Raw genomic sequence first — 18,917 nt, forward strand, 5'->3', positions numbered from 1 at the left:
AGTTATATTCTTCGCGTCATTTGATCGCTGATTATTCAAAATTCGATCGATATCTCTTGGACTTTAGAATTTCAATGCCCGAGCGTCGTGTCGTTTTCGCTTGGGTACGTTTTGTAATTTAATGAAACTGGTAGCCTAGTAATTTGCGAAGACACACATATCAAGTCGTTACAGCTCGCAGCATTCGTTTGGAGAACGGGAATATTGATTTTGCTGGTTGTCTCGGGAGTTTATGTGGTGTTATTCAATTCCTCGTCGTAATTCGCACGGCCTCGTTCGAGCGGTTCTGCGAATTGAAAAACTTTTCATTGATTAGATTTCGTTGGAAGTCGTCGGTGAGATTAGGCCGAAAGAAAGAGGGACTTTAAGGTCGAGCGTGTAACGCTTCGTTTGCGTTATCTATCACGGTATTGGGATGGGAAATCTGAGAGAAATGCACATAAATCGACGACTTCGCCCATACGTTTATCTGCGAGGCGCTGAATCGAATCCATAAATCGATTAATAGAAGCCTTGTTTAATCTTGGCAATCCCACTAGGATAACTTCGGCGAAACTGCCGCGTTGGCTTCGGGATTACAATACCAGCCACCCGGAAGATCGGATCGAGTTTAACTACTCGTTGGATCTTCACTCGAGATCTTAACAGGCCATTACAGTCTCTATCCTTATCTTGGCGAGCTTTCTTCAAACTTTAATGGGAGAACTTGGAGTTAGAGAATTCTATTATTCTATTGTCGATTAAGTAAAATTATTTTTTTGTGTTAATTCAACATCGCGCAGCGAATGATAATTTATCTTCACGTAAAAATTTAATTATTCGTTATTGTAGATAATTCGATTGGAAGCTCGAGATTCCGCCTCCGTATCCATTTTACGTTGAGCCACTGAAATTGTGCACGGCTCGGCAGTCGGTAATCGCGCGGATCCTAAGAAAATCGATGCCCTTTCCGCGTCAGGTTCACGCCGACGTCATCGCGACGGCATCGTCGACGTCGCGTTCGATGTGGCGTCTCAAGGTCTCCTCGTGGGGAGGCCGGCCGTGATATTTCCCGGCAACACCATCTTCTGGTCTGGCGTGCAAACTGCGAAACAGCGCGACGATGGAAATGGGGAAAACCATTCGGCGCGTCGTGTCTATCGACCACGTACCGTCGGCGCCGCGCAGCGTCGCGACGCCAGCTAGCCAGCCAGGGGGTTCACTGCGCTCCACCTTTCGGGGCGAGCCCAGGCCGAGCCGAGCCAAGCCGAACGTCTCGACTGAAAACCGGAGGAGAGAGAGTCGTTCAGCGTCGTCCTCGCGGACGTTTTCTTCTTGTTTAGCGCGAACATCCTCGAATATCGTTATCGATATCGTCCCCGTGTCTCTCCGGCAATATGTGGTGTTGTAAACGACTGAATGCTTCCGATTGGCCAGTCACGACCGTCGTTCGAGGTAACATTTCCTGTCTGCACGTCGCTGCTGCTGCTGCCTCTCTTACGTTTGAGACGCCAGCCGGTTGTTGTTCTCGAGACTTCTTGTTTTTCCTCTTTTGTGATTTTTCTCTCTCTCTCTTTCTCTTTCTCTCTCTTTCTCTTCCTCACGCTTCTTCAGCTTCCTCCAGCCGTTTCGCTCTTCCACCGCTTCTTTGCCGCACCAAGAGAGACGAGATAAAGAGAAAAAGAGAAAGAGAAAGAGAATTCGCATACCTGTGCGAGAAAGAACGGGGAGGAGATGAAGGTCGAATGGTGTCCACCATGATCACCACGGGGAAACGGGTCGCCAGGCCGAAGACCCTGCTCGAATTTTGGCGAAGCCTTTTGGCTCGCTCGCGTCGAGCCAAGATTTCTTCTAAAATTTTTCTCCCCTCGAGGCTGACGATTTTACCAACCTCCCTTGAGTTTGTATTAACGATCGTTAGGTCGTTGATCCGTATTTAATAGCTCGTATAACGTGAGTGCGGCAAATAATATTGCTTTTAACAAGTTTGTGACGAGAGGGTGTGATTCGCCTCAAAAGAGGTTGGCAAAGTCGTTCAACAGTATTTTTACTCTGACGGATAAACATTTTGTTCTACGGACTACGTTACGTTCTTGTCATCGGCAGATTTTGTCACATTTTCACGCTGCTTCGTTACAGTAGGATGGATTAAAAGCTTTTTAATCGATGCTTTTAATTTTCTTGTTAAACACTCGGTCTGATATCACCGCGCTGCTTTCCCTATGTGTCAAGGTCGAGTACTACGAAATACGGATTCGTCCCAGATAGATTGTTGAGTAGGTTGACTAGAGACTTTTCAGGAATTCACACTGTAATTTAATGCCTGATAATTTTATTCCTGATTTTTTTTTATGCGGGTCTAAACTAGACCCTTATGCTTAAATCCACGCTTTTGGCTTTGCAAGTGTTTTACTGCACCCTTCGTTTTGATATCGAAAAGATTATAATCGTTACAACATTCACACTGGATCAGGATTGCCCATCGAATTTTGATATTAATTATTAAGGCATAATTCTCTGATGAACGCGATGACGAGGGCGTAGTATCGATTATCTCTTATCACCTCAAGGCTCCTCAATCGACCATAACGACCGTGCTAAATTTAGCAATGGCAATTTCGCCGCGCAATCGTTTATGAAAACAAATCGCCCGTAACTGGCTCGTGACATAATACGACTTTGTTCGATCTATCGGCGAAGTCGCATATCGGCGGCCGTTCCCTTAATCGCATTGGACGTTCGCATAATTTATTCAATTTATTTATTTGATTCCACTTGTATATACGCGCAACAAACGCAACCTCCCTCGCGATCATTGATTTTTCTCTTCGCATCTCGAGCGCAGCGGACAGCGGTTTGCCCGTGCTGTGGTTATCCTTGCTGTAATGCGGATGACGTGCGCGTACAATCGGTGCAACGGTCTCTTCTGAAAATAGCAATCTGACAAGCTACAATTGCCGATCGCTTTGGAGGTTGACGCGACGATTAAGCCTGATTAAAGCGATTAAAAATGGGACGAGCCCATTTAGATGATAAAACACACCTACAATTTTGTAATAATTAATCGGTTTATCGAACATGGACAAAAACTACTTCAATTCCTCTAATTCTAAGGAGCAGACTAGAAACGATACTCTTTAATGCGTCTTTTATTGCATTTACGAATTTTATTTAATGTAGATCAAGAACTTTAGAATTTGAGAATTTTAGAGCTATTGGAAAACCTACACAAAATTCTAAAAAAAATTAATTTTTTAAATAATGAAGGAGGTTAATTTCACAGAGATTTCTCTTTATAAAACGTTTTGTCCGGAATTTTTATTAAATTCATCACGTTGGAAATATTTTGGTGATGATAAAAACTGAATTATTTCCTTGCACAATTTTTATAGACAAAGGCAGAGAGTTAATCAAGAGCAACAAGTTTAGTGTCTTGTTTTTCCTCGCCGTATTTGAAGCAAGCATTTATGAAAAATTAGCGGCGCGTAACAGCCGGGCGAGCAATTGCAATTGCGTTAGCACCGGACGTCGTAAAACTGACGTTAATTCCCAGTCACCGGATTTGGACCTGCGGGACATCTGGGGCACGTACCTCATCGGCTGCATGGAAACCGAGTTTCGCACCACGTGGATCTTTGTGCGACGCAAGCCTATATTAAGCTTTCCCGTAAAAGCTGAATCATTCAAACGTGCAACGCATGTTTATTCTATTGCACGTGCAGCCGTACAAGACTGTACGTTGCAATATGAAAAAAATTGTTTTTCCTCGTACCTTATTTTAATCTTAACATTGGAATGTCAAAGCGTCAGTTTTCTTAATTGTCACTTATTTATTGCTATCATTGACACGATTAACGCGAATAAATTCTCTCATTGATCCGCGTGAATGGAAGACCAGCGGCAAAAATAACGGCTTCCGTTATGCGTCGGTAAAAGTATTTGGCACATCCGCCGTCTAGAGGCGTCGACCGTTCGCGAGTTATTTCTGTCCGCGTCGACAGAGCTCTTAGGAATTGAAAGAATTATTTTGAAAGAATTATTTTACAATGAAATATATCAATAAATATAAATTATAGGATAACATGAGGATAAAATTTCAGAATTTTAAAGTAAAATACACTTCTAACAAATTAATATCATGAAAAAATGATTTATATTTAAATCGTTATTTTTATCATATTAACAATCGTTCTTGCATTCTTCGAACATTTTTCGATTCAAAAATTCCATCTTTCCTGAGAGGAGAGAAATTTTGAACCGCGCGGAATTCGCGGGAGTCATTTCACGTCGCCCCGGATTATCTCGTCGTTTACATTTTCCAATAAAGGTTAAACGCCAACGAATCTCGCGTTATCCGAAGCCGGAGTTGCGAGAGTTTCGTGGAATTTCATTGAAGAATCGTGACTCTCGCGGAGCGCTACCGCCGTACCGCTGCAAAACGCCGTCGCCGGTGCTTACGTGATCCATGGCGAAATCTCTATCGCGTACCAGATATCATTGCCCACGTGTGCCAGCAACGGTAACCTCCTCGGGAGAGCCGACTCTACAAGGCCCTTATGCAAATTCGTGCGCGCGCCCACGTGCGCAATCACGTCTGTCATACCGCGACTTATCGAGCGATTGAAATAAAAGGCTGTACGCCACAAATGGTAATACGGAAATTAATCGTATAGCGTATAGATATTAGCTATGCTGATATCCAACAGCTCTTAATAACATCCTGATATTTTTCTATTTACTTCTGCATACATTTATGTCTTCGTAATTATTGGTGTTATTACTTTATGGGACTGTTCTCTTCGACGTTTTAACGTGGCGTTTTTCACGACGGAAGTTGTTCAATTTGCCTATCTCGTCATGCAAGCGACGATTGCGCGAAGGGACAATTTCCAACACGAGAGACCTGGTTATAAGAAATTAAGAAAGCTTGTAATTAGTTATAATTACTATCAACCTGACATCATTACTAGCTAAGTGCGACTTTCCTAATCGTTCCGAAACTTTCAAAAGTCGAGTATCCCGTTTGATTGCGCCGCAGTGAAAACCACCTGCGCGTTTTAGACGAAAACCTGCTATTCCGGATAATTCCACTTATTTATTATACTTGATTAAACGCGATCATTAGGCATCGAGTGTCCAGATTTTCTCCACTTTTCTTCTGTCGTTATATTTTTCGTCGATGATTCATCAATCGCAAAATAAAGTTGAAGGAATCACCTCTATATTTTTCAAAAACATCAAAGCAGATCCATTATGGTTGCCGAATTCACAGATTCGCAACTATAATTTATCAAAGTTACACAACACTAATTCGCCTTTAAAAACCATTAATTAATTCAAATCGGAAACTTGCCTAATTATATTGTTATGTCAAAGACCTGTCAGACTTTCCTGTCTGATTCATCTTTTGTTTTTTTTTTTTTATTCAAGAGAAGAGATTCAATAAATTACTCGACATGTGTTTAGATCGATTTGACGAGTTTTGAATTTTTTTTATTTCTTTCTGATATCTAAAAATTTTTCTAAATATTTCTAATATTTTATGTAGTATATACTTTTTAAATTACCGCCGTAATCTTTGCTAAGGAAATATTGATTCAAAGTTCGCTGAGGAATGAAAAAATATGGTAGAAGTGGGACACATCGGATAACCCTGATCTGATATGAGCCTTGAGCGGTGTGCGTATCGCGAGTAATAACCGCATAAGACGGATTGCAGCAACGCTCTCGCGAACCGTCGAATCGAATCGAGGAACCGTCGATTATCGAAGGCATGATGGCCCCGGGCATGGCGATCGAGGGACCGATGGCACTCAGAAGTCGTCGTTACTATCGGTTAATGCGATCGGATTCGAGACGATGATTGCTAATCAGCGTATTGCGAATTGGTCTCCCCGGCGGAAAACACAGCCTGTCTTGTGATAGCCAGTTCCGTAATCCCGCGCGACGACCGGCATAGCTCCTGAGAATAGTAATTATAGTGCTTAACGAACAACCGCGGGCAGCTGCCACTTATCGACACCGGGTACCAACGAACGCTCGTTTATCAGGGTCTTTCTTTTTCGATCGCGTATCGAATTGTCTCGCGCGGAAACATCTCTGAATGTGATGCAAATGTCTATCTACGAAACATTCAATAGTAATTATGTTCAAAATTCGCATGTGGGTGTGTGTGTGTGTGTGTGGGGGGGGAGGGCACCACGCGCGCGCATCACACACACACACACACACACACACACACACACGCTTGAATACATATTATAATATGTATATATTCGAATTAGTAATGAAGGAGAACTAAAATAGTTGAAATTACGTTCTTGAGAAAATTAAATTTTTTTTTACACTACACCAAAGTAGATTATGTCAAAAATTCTATATATAATTTTTATATTTATATATGTATAATATTATATAATCTTTTACTCGATATAATTTCCTTCGGTGCAGTATGAAAAAATTTAATTTTCTCTAGATGTTGCATTTAATTACTTTGGTCTTCTTTCGCTACTTGCAGCGTGGAAAAATTTTAATTTCTTATATAATTGCACGATAAGAAATCATATCTGATAAAAGTTACAAAAGTTCTTAACTGCGAGAAAGTTAACGAACAAAAGTACCGACGTGACCGCGAGGAAAGTCCGAGGAGAACGATGCCGTGGAGATGAGAGGCTTCGATAGGCACCGACGGTGCAGCTCGCGACAGGATCATCGATCATAATCGACGCCAGATCGAATCAATAAATAACGCATTGCATCTCGCGCGTAATGACGAGATTCATTTCTGTCGCGTCTAACGGAGTAATTTCTTACCGGGCTACGGGATGCACCGCGCTGTATCGGTGATGGGAGTGTTATGGAGCCGTGTCGTAAATCGAAACTGTACAGGAGCCCATAACTCATAGACGACTATTGGAGCGATTTAAATGAATCCTTTCGCAAATATCGTCCGTCCCGCTCGATGCCCCAATTAACGGTTGCCTTTTTCTCGGGGCTCCTCGCGATTGGGCGTAAAAACGAGCGTTGCGAGACAGATTGAAGGCCACCGTCCTGATTACAAACGCATAATTGCGCCGTTAACGGACGTGTCTTGACCAGCTCGTAATTAGAAAGGTAATGACCGATTCTCTAACGGCCCTAACTTTCCGATCGCTTCCTTCCCCTATAGCGTCGCTTCGTTTCACTCTTATTTCTTTTTTTTTTTCTTCTTTGCAATCTAACGAAGCGATCGACTTAGATATAGATTAGAAGCCCACAGGATGCCGGAGCGCATGCCGATATTAATGCATATTTATTTAAAGTCACCGAGATAGTTTTCCATATAGAACTACCGCCGGGAGCGTTCGTTGCGTGCGTTGCCGACAAAGTTATCCGATAGGAGAAATTGCAAACGCTCGTTATTGTATCTAGCATTCTTATCTCGATATCGCTCGTTATTATCCGGCGATAGCGCTCGGAGATGAGTATTAGATGATACTGCGCGATATTAGAAAATTTTGTTGATGCACCTCGCCGTTACAACGCGCCTACTGTTAATCGCGTGCTGAAAATCGCAAAGGGTTAAAAGGTGCCGATCATGTGCCGCGAAACATGTTCCCGAAACGATCGGGAAATGAGTTACGGCGATGGATCGATTTATTGCTCGCAAAGGAGACCAAGCGATAATTATATTATGCAAATGCGGCGGCGAGACTGAAAATGCCAAATAAGCGCATACACTCGATCCGGCGGTCGCTCGCTCCGCATAATCAGTCTCATAATGTGGCAATGGGATTGCAGTTAATTAGCTGACAACAAAAGTTTGCCGTAACGACGCGAAGTCACGCTGCTGAAAATAGTTTTAGAAAATCGCTTCGGAGCATTGCCGAGCGGATTCGATGGAAATCGTTAGATTCCACTCTTCCAACATTTCCTCGGGATTAATAAACGGAGTTTTAATAGTCCTTGGTCTGACGCAAGAGCCAATGATGATTAATTAATTACCTGATTATAATTGCTAGACAAACAGAGTCTGAAATAACATATCTGAGCTTTTAATGGTTTGTCAACATGCGGAGGTAAACGCATTGCCGGACTTTGATTTCTCGGTTCGACGCATCTATTAACATTTCATAGATGTTAGACAAGAAAAGGTCATTTCTTAGCCGATCTCATCTTGCTCGTGCCCAGCAAGGCGACTTTTATAACCGTTAATTATCACGATTGCATTCGCATTTCTCCTTTCTCTTTCCCTTTTGTTCCTATCGCCAATGGCTCGCTGTTCATTTGCATCCAGCGAACCATTGTCGTCTCGTCAATCGCCGTGATTGCGCCTAAATTCCAAGTCTTTAGAATTAAAGAATCTTTAAATCAGCGTCGCCGATGTTAGGTAATTGTCACAAAGAATAACGAAATAATTTTTATGGCGCGCTCGAGATATCTAACAACTTATCTCCACGACACATTATGATGTATATATGTCGTCTCGTTGCACAGCTGTGACATTTTATGAAATTATATTTCATAATTTTCCAAAGCCATTTGCTTGCCATTTCCTTGCCCGTCTCCTCTAGTCAGAATTAAAGAAACATATAGTATATTCTCGCTTGTATCTCGATGAAACTTCAATACGATTCGGTAGCTTTACAATTAAAAAAAAAAAAATAAAATAAAATTTATAAGATTTAATTGTTATTTAATTAATATTTACAATAAGATTATTAATCATTATTACGCGGTTAAAAGGCTATATTATATAAAATATGTAACAGAATCTATGTTACATAATTTAAGTTGAAAATTAATTTAGCATCGATTAGAAAGAAATTCTCGCGTGAATTTCTTCCGTTTAAGCTTGCGAAACTCCTTCTTGGAAGTAGTTAAGTATTTAAAATTATTGGTGTCATCGATATCGCAGAGTAGACGATTTGGAGCACGCCAGCATGCAAAGCAGTAATTCCACGACTTCGACCCGCGCTTTGTACCACGGCCTTACGAATGTACCACCAATGTGAGCAGAGTAAACAAAAGCAAGACGAGAGGTCTAGGGTGCACGAACGTGACTGCAGAAATAGTCGGGAGGAAGGGAGTGCGTCGCCGCCTGGTCGAAAGTTCTAATTTTACATATGGGTTGTTATTAATTACAAATGGACCGTACGTGCAACGTAATCATAACGGATGTACATACCTTCGTTACGTAATCGTTAACGTCTGCTGTTTTAACTCCGACTCCGCGCGCGCGCGCTTCTCTTAAAATTAAAATCCTGGTCTCTTCGCTTTAAAATCCACGAAATCCGCGGATTCGCAATTATCAGCAGCGATAATGATTATCCGGCTTTTGTCGCGCGACGTTACGATTTCCGCATATCGCGCGGCCGCAGAAATAGGATAATAAACGAAGGGAATGCGAGTCGCGCCGGGCACGTCGTGGTTCTAATTTTACGAAACGGGTTGGTCGATCCTCGCGATACCCGGTCGGCTCTAAAAGCGTCTTTTGGAGGCGCGCGCTTCACATTTTTCGAGCGTGCCTCCCGCCTCGGCGTTAACGTCGTTAACGTCGAAGGCACACAACAGTGATTTCTCGACCACGACGTCTGGCGAGCGGAACCCGCACACTGCTGCCTGCACCTTCGACGTCGACCATCGGAGCTGCAGATTCCTGTAGCCGTCGGCGAAAACAACGCGTTCTGTTCTGAACGGTCGTTCAACAATACCGTCGCTCGTTAAAAGAATCCGATGAAAAAAATATTTCTATATACGTTTGCGTACGTAGAAAAATTCATGAAGTAACGTTGATTAAATCTTAGGGCAAGAATTTTATCTTGTAATTATTTTTAAATCAGCAACATTTATTTCTCTTAAATAAACTAATAACTTAATTTTAAATAAAAAAATTCCTCTAAATATTATATTTTCTTTTCGAGGATGAGAGAAAATGCACATTGTCTATGACACCCATAACATTTGAAGTTTATGAAAAATTTCTTGCACCACGATTAAACGCACGATTATCGACACGGTGTGCCGCGCATTTGAATCGGGACTTGAGCTGTTTTTTACGACTGTTGGCGACACGTTGTTCTCACTGATAAAAAAAGAAATCGCGAGCGGCGTTCTGCGTTTGATCCTGATTTTTCACACGACCGCTTTTCCGGTTGACTCGCTATCGACGCGTATCGTCTATTCAATTAAATTTCCCCGTCAAAGTGCAATCGAGCGTCGATCAGCGTTTACTACTGTATTATCATAAACGTGCATTTCTGCTTCCCTTCTCTCTCTCTCTCCTTTTCGTCACATTCCAATGACTCCGTTATAACTCTGCAAACAACTTTCGAATGAACGACGGAAAATCAATTCGAGGGAAATCTGAAATAAACGTCAAAAACTAGACATGATAGAAAGGAACAAGAAATTTGTTTATTGAGAAAACTCACGCAGGAAATTATTAATTATTTCTGGTTTCTCCATTTCATAGTGAGGAGTAAACAGATTCTTGTCTCGGACAAGTTTAAGCGTTAATTAAAACTTGCCGGTAAATTAGTACGACCTCCTTCGTTAATAAAAATTTAAGCGACATTAATTGCAGCATATGTACATACTACTACATTACTTATGGAGAATTATGTATTTATATTTTATATTAGATAAATATTTATGCATTTTATATTATCTTTTTAATTTTAGCGTATAATTTTCTGTTACAGGTGAGTCACAGATTGCTCTGTAAAATTACACTCGTAGCAACTTAACTCGTAGCAATTCACAAGGATTTATAATTTTATCTTTAATTTTTGCGGAGTTTTCTGCAAAAATGGCTGTCCGAAATCCAGGTAAACTCTTAGCATTTTTTGATAGTGCGAAAATCAAATAGGCAATATCGAAGATAAATAGGAAAAAATAAAATCTAAAATAAAATAAATCTCGCATATTTTTTTTTTTTAATTTTTTTTCTTTAGATTTCACAATTTCTATGACATGGAAAAACCACGCTAAGATATCTATGACTAATCCTTTCGATAATTAGCGTACGTATGCAGTTTGGGGTCATTTCTCATTTAGCAAGAGATCGCCTTTGGCAAGAAATCCGATTGCGAGGAGATGCGAGTAACGATTGAAATTCTAAAATAGACTTGGCCCGATTCACTTGTAAAATTACTATGACACATTTGCCTGTCTGCAGTTTCAGCGCGATTCTTTCGCATAGAAAATTACGCAAAAAAAAATCAGGAAGATATATGCATACGTATTACAGTAGCGAACGAATTCGTGAGAATTTTCAAGAGAAATAGTTTCCTTCGTCGCTTTTTTATCTCTCCTCCGACACCATCGATCATGTGTGACACAAAAATATTGCAAGAAAGTAATTCTAATTTCCAGAAAATTCCTTGGCCGTTAATATCTGTGTAAAAGTACGATTATTACTATTCGTCGCGGTTTGATTGCAAAAATGAATTATTAATTAACACAATGACTTCTCGATGACAGTGATATATTTGTACTTTCGTGTCGAAAGAAAGTTTCAGTACAGTGAGATATAGTATGCCGTACTCTAATCTTTAAATGTATCCCGCTGTCAGTTGGCAACGATTACATCCACGTTCCAATTTGAGCTAAGATCATGCCAGTTGATAGTAATGCTCCATTTTTTCGAGAAAGAGTTTAAGCTCTGTAATGAGAAAGATTTTTATTAGACGAATAAAAGATAACGTTTACTTCTGAAAACTTACAGAAGTAACGTTGCATATGAGACGTCTATTTCGTCATTTTAAGATATACCTGCGTATTAATACATTATAGAATCACGATTATCTTCATTAATAATAAGATCTCTGAAAGATTCAAGTGCGTATGCGTTACATGAGAGATCGCGATGTAACGGGATCTGCCGGAAATTAATTGAGCCGGGAAAATTGAGCGGATATTAACGTATGACGTGGCCAGCAGATATGACACGGCGGATATCGGCGTGATACGAGCGTTCAATTATTATCAGAGAGAAATGTGCCAACCGTTAATTGTCATTACCCTCTGAATTAAAGGTAATTAAGGTCGAGACAGTACCGCGCCCAAAGTGATAGCGTTGGCGTGTAGCCTATCAAAGCAAACACCTCTTAATTTCGACGTCATGATCGCACTTTTCTATACATACAACGTCCGAAAAATTGTTGCAATATCCTATATTGATTAATGTGGATTAATTTTTAAAATTTTTTGAAAGAATCCAAAAAATGTCTCGCCTTTTAGGATAATTCAAAACTATTAATAAACCAATAGAGAAATCAATTTTATTGGTTTATTAATATTTTTGAAAACATATAAGATATTTTCTCGATTTCTATAAAATTAATCCGTAAATTGCATATTTTGCTTTATGACCTTTTAGTTGAGAGTGAGTGCTGAGTATGTAAGTCTTTCACGAAATATGATTATGTTTCTGAACTTTCACGCTGCTTTTGACATTCTCATAAAGTTGTGATAATTACACAGTATCATTACACGGCATACGTGCGATTCACTGAAAGATCGCGGTTAATTACATGAGAAAGCAAAAAAGTCCGGACAATTTGTCCGGCAGTGGTAACTCGTAGGTACCGTTAAAACATCGTAGGCCTTCCTTATACGTATCGTCTGCTACTGTCATGCTCGCTAGCTATCTGTACTTGTCGCATATAATTGGTGACCCCTTCAACGCACATTTTACATGATCCATTACGGCTTTCAAGGTTAGAGATTTAAGAAGCATGCGATCCTTCTCTCCTCTCCGAGCGTTAGGGACAATTAAATTAACTTCCAAATACTTAAAACAAATATCTGACCTTCTTTCTGGTACTTTTGCCACTAAAGGTAATGCTCCGTAATAACGCGATAATATCGCGTAATAAATTTTAATTACGCGCGTTCGTCTAGAAAACGCGGAAAACAGTATTACGAGCGCGTTTCATTCTTTTAATTATAATCACGCCCGCGTTTTAATTACGGAGTGTTCTGTTAGCATTAGCAGTGGTCTATACTTGTTGATACTTAGAAGAACTACTAGAAAGCGTGTAAAAAATATTCTATATGTACTATTAATTGTTGAATTGATCTCCCGCGGCCGAACAAGTTTCCGGCCGTTGAATCGCGTGAAAGCGAATTATTTTCCTAATCCGCCGTCCTCGATTTCTGTATTATCTTTCGTTCGGATGGCCGGCGGACATTCGTGCTCTGGATTAAGTGAATCCGATACCATCTGAGCCTCGCATGTAGAATGCCTATCGTGTAGAAACAATATATGAAAAATTCAGTTTGAAATGCAATTTGCAACAACAAGAGACGCGATATTGCTTTCACACATTTTTCTCTCTCGTGTTTTCTTCCAACTTTGAAAATTTGAATACTTTTTTAAAAGAGAAACTCTCCGTTAAATTTTATCGCATTAGAAGCGTCACTGTCGCATTAATAATTAATCAGTTAGGAGGGTTCAGTCGATCGTTTTTATTGCCAAAAGTTAAAAATCGTGCAAAAATCATCGCTTGCACTCCGAACCGTTCGCTAGCTCTACGTACATTTCGTGTTTCTCGCGCCAGCTTTCTTCGCGACGAGAACATCGCGTTGCACGACGTTGGAAAATCGGGATATCGCACGATCGGAGATCAGATCGATCTCCGTCGAGTCGCATGAGGGGAGATCAGGCACACGTCGGTTGTGCTTAGATGCAGGCAGCCAGACGAGACGATCGACACGTCGGTCGGGGCCGAAGAAATCTGCTCGCTGGCAAAGGCCACTACGCGAGATCGATCTATCGTTTAATATCTTGTCATAAATTCCACTCGGGTTAGAGCAACAACGCGTTAAAGTGTGACAAAAGATCGATTTGACTTTTGTGCGCGCGCGCGCGCGCGCGCAGGCGCGCATGCGAGGTTTCTCGCCTGTGGCAACGCGTTCAAGCTCGTAAATCACGGTCGAGATCGTAATCGATCGATGCCGGGACTTTAGACGGAACGAATTTGACCCGCTTTTGCCGATCGCCCTGTTTCGACGTTCGCTGACGGACTCGAGAGAGAAGGAAGAATCGGGATTTTTCCGAAAGCGCTTGCACGCGAGTCACGCATCGCTGAGGAAAGCGCGGCTTTTCGCGAGATTTTCAGTTTTTCATCCGCGATCGCGACATGCTCGAAACACACGTCAAAAATTGCTTTCTTGCGAGAACTTGACCGTGCCACGAACGAGGAATCGTTCCGTATCGATCCGTCAATTCGTTTTGCTCTTTATCGGTCCCGTGGTTAATCAGCCTCTACGGTGATTACCTCGAGTTAATTACGCCTCGGTGAAATAAAAGAATTCGATCGCGGCGATCTCATTGTTGGAGGAGACCTTTATTCCGGTTACGGGGTGGCGTGTTTGACGGATCGCATTACCGTTGACCCAAAAGGCGAGTAATAACGACAATCCTTGGATAAATCATCGTGAATGAACGTCCCACATATTCGGTCGCAAATAACATCGTACGATAATCAGAATCAGGTCGATGTTCGCAAGAAAGAACGAACAAATAAGGAAAAAAAAAAAAAAAATAAAGGGTACATAAAAAAATTACATCGCGCTGATAAATTTGTTGAATTATTTTAATTTGTATCGAGGGAATTTTGTGAAAGTTCAATTATCACAATATGGCGAACATATACTTGAGGAAATATAAAAATGTTTCTTTTCGCGCTTAATATACATCGCGATTTCTGCTCGCTAACGTAACGGCGGATGTTACAACATCGAGATTTTTTTTCATTTTTTTCTGGGTTTTTTTTTTCTGGGAAAGTTGGATGCATCGCTCGACGCGGTTTCTCACGTCACACTGTCGTTTAATCATACGTGCAGCTGGCGGTATTATTAACGCACGTAAGAATTACAAGCGCTGCAAAGGTCGCGCGAGCTTAACAAGGTGTAACACGTGCGTAAAGACTCGCTCGCGCCGCCTCCGTCGCAGGTGCGCGCGGCTCGCATTCGCTTGAGGTGGGTCACGGTTTACGTTGCCGCTTCACGATATTACGATTATCCCCTTAGCGTTTGCCGTGTGCACACATTTCTGAATCATGGCCGTTTTTCCTTAGAGGCCGCCCACGCAAATCGCGTTCGTCGGACCGCGGCCGCACCGTTGCGTTTCGCAATCGCGCTCGTTCGAGCGATGACGACGAATTCGACGCGGCCGCGCCAATGCGCCTAACGCGAAAAAGGTGAATTGCAACGTGAGAATGAGAAAGTATTCATCGAAATTCTGCAATGATAATCGCACGTTTAAATTAGCATTTAAATTAAACTGGACGTGAATTATTAATATATTTTATATCACCAGTTTCCAAACATGGTCTTTATAATTTTCATCTACTTTGCAATTTAATTATTATTGATCAAAATACAAGTGTTATTAATTAAAACTAGTTTATAAGATCCATTTAAAAATGTATTTCTAATTATATTATTATAGATAGATTTAATTTGGTGAATCTACATTGTAAGACGTTGATTCGACGTGAAAAGAACTTCTACGTTAAACAACTCATTTGTTAACATCGCACGTATCGGTTTGAAACTTTATTAAGGTTAGTCCCTTCGCAAAAGTGTCGTTAAGATAACTTTTTTACTTTTCTGAGACATTGAGGATTCTTGCCAAGAACAGGCTTAAAGTCTGAAAATGGGGTAAAATTTCCGTCAGATAAAGTACTGGTGTGTCCGCTTGCTAGACTTTTTTGGCTTTTTCCCAAGACTGTGTCTTATAGATAATGTTATTAAAAACAATTTTGCCAACTCTCTCCGAAAGAAATGAGTTCTTGAATTATCTTTTTGTGGGAATTTTCAATCTAAATAATTCAAAAAGGTTTTAATATTATTTTTATATTTAATAATTATTTTTAAACAAATATTTGTAGTATAAATGGATTCAAATATTTGATAAAATTTTTTTATCAATTTTGCTATGGATTGTTAATAGAATAGAAATTTTCTCTAACACAATTAGATGTATTAATATCTGCGGTAAAGCAACTGAATGAAACACTGTCACGTCAGATTCTGCGGTAACTTTCGAAAGTATCTAATTAGTTACACTTTCAGACGGCACTTTAACTGGGCCAGTAGCATGATTGCTAATCATTAATCAAAACAACTTATGTATTTACACTAACAAGAAAGGAGATGTGTGTAATTAACAAAAAAATTAAAATTACATTGCCTGTCTGATAGATACAATCTAATATTTGCTAATAATATTGTAATTTAAAATTTCTATTAATATATTCTGCAAAGTCTAGTTTATTAATGTTATCTTTTAAGTTTAAAAACATCTTAGAAACTTTTACAGCGACATTATATATTTAGCAGCTCACGGGTGCATTTATCTTCAATTTAATTTAAACGCTCGAGAAATTAACATTTGATGTTACACGAATTCCAAATAAATTTCACTTTATTTATTTATTTTTTTTTTTTTTGTTATAAATTCGTAACAACATCGCATTTTCCTTCTTCTTTGTTGCGACAGTCGGAATACTTTGAGGATTGCGAGCGTATGACTACATACTGCCATGCCCACTCGCATCGAACCGTTTACAAACATTTTGCGATCTGCAAAGCCATTGCGTACGTGCAAATTCTAATGTAAACTTCCAGACATTTCTCCTTGATTGTGTTCGCCGCTGCAATGCAGATCGAATGCATCGGAACCAAACTGATGCTGAATTATATCGCTCGCGTAATTCACGCAAACCTTCCTCCGAGCATCTAGTCGCTTATTTCCAATAATTCTTAGAGAAATCAATGAATTAACCGTTACGTAATCATTTTTTTATAAAGTTGATTATGTATACAAAAACATTTTATACATTATTCGTTATTATGTATTACGTGGTCTATAACGGAAAAAATATATAACAGACATCCGCTACATGAAGTATGAAGTCAATTTAATTTTATGAGCTTTTTATCAATTTAATTTTATGAGTTTTTTTTATAGGCTTAAAAATATTTGATGAACGATAGCAGTGCCGTACGTTTAAAGCGTTTCTGGACCATAAATGGCGCATCTTTTATGCGAGAGAGGGTCGCGAACTCCATACCATTACAAGACGGGGCTGATATTTCACGTCGGACTGATCACTCGATCGATCGTTCAGCACGAGTGAACACCTTCGCGCGCTTGTGAGGTGTTCTTCTCCGTTTTGGCGCTATGAGAAATCACGAGACGATTGCGTATCCGCGATCGGAAAAGAACCCGGGCCTTCGAGCCATTCGCGAGATAGCGTCATAAAATTTTACGAACCGTATCGCGATCGCCTCGCGAAGGTTCGACGAGATTTGTTGCTCATCGTTCGTTGCGTTTCGATGCATCTCGACAATACGTCATGAAACTCAATTCAAAGCAATTAGACAGTCAGTATCGGGATATTTTTGCAATAGCACGTGTCAGAATGGTGAGAAAATATTGAGTCAACCGCGATGTCATTTAATCTGCAAGAATATATATCATTTATGTCAGTTTTACATCTTCCCTTCATGGACCAGTTTTATCGTCAGAAATATTTCGGCCGCGAGAGACAATCGAAAGCGTTTTCTTTTTGCGTTGGCGAAAGCGTGAAAATTGGAATGGTGATGTTTGTTGCGACAAATGTGTCCGTGAATATTACAATGGCGCACAGCGCGAGATATGGATCGATGATGCCGGGTAAAGTTAAATGATTATCTTTATATCTTCCACGAAGTCGTAACAATGCCATTGCGCGCGCTTTTCTTTCCTTTGTTGGATGATTGCGGGTTACTAGGACGCATACGGTATTCGACCGATCGTAAATTTTGAAACTCCTTCTATAGTGGAGTAACGGCGTCGCCGTTTCGTTCGGCTACGAGGGTCGCCGGCGAGCTCAATTTATTCGAAAAATGAACATTTCTTTGAATCGCATTATTTTATCTTTGGTACGATCGCATTATGGAATAAAATGCCATTTACAATTTTGCTTGAAGCGAAGTCTAGTTACGCATTGCGTTTTGCCTTTTCAGAGCTGTATTTTTCTTGAAAGACGAATCTTTTCGTATTTTGTTGTGAACAATGAAATTCTGTGATGAAAATCTAAAAAATTTTAGATACGGAAAACGATCATAATTATATAATGTATAAAATTAATGGATAAAAAAATATAAAAAATTATTACTATGCGAAAAATGAATTAAAAATAAAGGACAATCTTTATTTTTAATCTAACCGTGTAATACTTAAATTATCTGTTTCCTCTTAAAAATACAATTTTTTATTTTTTTTCTTCTATAAACTTTTTTCATTAATATAAATAATTTTGTAATAAAATGAGTATTTGCATCGACAGATGTCAATTTTATGTTATATTTTTATTTAGCTTTTAACTAAATGTATCCATCTAAAATATCGCGACGATCAGGATTAACACCCGAGATTTTCGCCATTCGATTGAATTGCTAAGAACCTTTCCCAAGAGTGCGACGCAACAAGAAATAGCGGGTGGGACGGTCTTTGGAACGCAAAGAACGAATTGGTGACGTTGATAGTCGTAGTATCGACCCTTCCAGTCGGGCGCCGGCTGTCACCCTGGCAACCCTCGCCCATTCCTTTTGCATAGATGAGGCATGATGGCGATGTGCGCCGACTAGACGGCTGGAGAATCCTCTCCTCGTGTACTCTTCGTTTACGTCACGGTCAACGGACGGTCGAGTACACTCGAGAGAGAGAGAGAGAGAGAGAGAGAGAGAGAGAGAGAGAGAGAGAGAGAGAGAGAAAGAGAGCTAGAAAAACAGAGACAGCTTTCGTCACATCTTCCATTACACCTAGGAAGATTGCCTCGGCTGTTATGGACAGCCTTATCTAGCAACGAGACTGTGTGATGACGGTTTAGAAGATTACGAAAAAAGAGATAACACGAGAACAGAATCGACAGCTGGTCGATTGTAGAAAAAAAAAATAT

The 18,917-nt window shown here is 40.2% G+C and overlaps 1 protein-coding gene across 1 annotated transcript in view; it reads left to right on the plus strand.

The window, feature by feature from the left end:
• Positions 1–11,285, plus strand: part of LOC148938319 (uncharacterized) — a 38,473-nt gene extending 27,188 nt beyond the window's left edge. Inside the window, exon 2 of the mRNA XM_089076230.1 lies at positions 10,662–11,285. Within this exon, the coding sequence (XP_088932356.1) occupies positions 10,662–10,684 (23 nt within the window). The 3' untranslated portion in view covers positions 10,685–11,285. The remainder of the gene's footprint in view (positions 1–10,661) is intronic.
• Positions 11,286–18,917: the final 7,632 nt, after the last annotated feature.

The sequence above is a fragment of the Pogonomyrmex barbatus genome, unplaced genomic scaffold, assembly GCF_055798465.1.
Source record: "Pogonomyrmex barbatus isolate J1 unplaced genomic scaffold, ASM5579846v1 scaffold1, whole genome shotgun sequence".
Lineage (NCBI taxonomy): Eukaryota > Metazoa > Arthropoda > Insecta > Hymenoptera > Formicidae > Pogonomyrmex > Pogonomyrmex barbatus.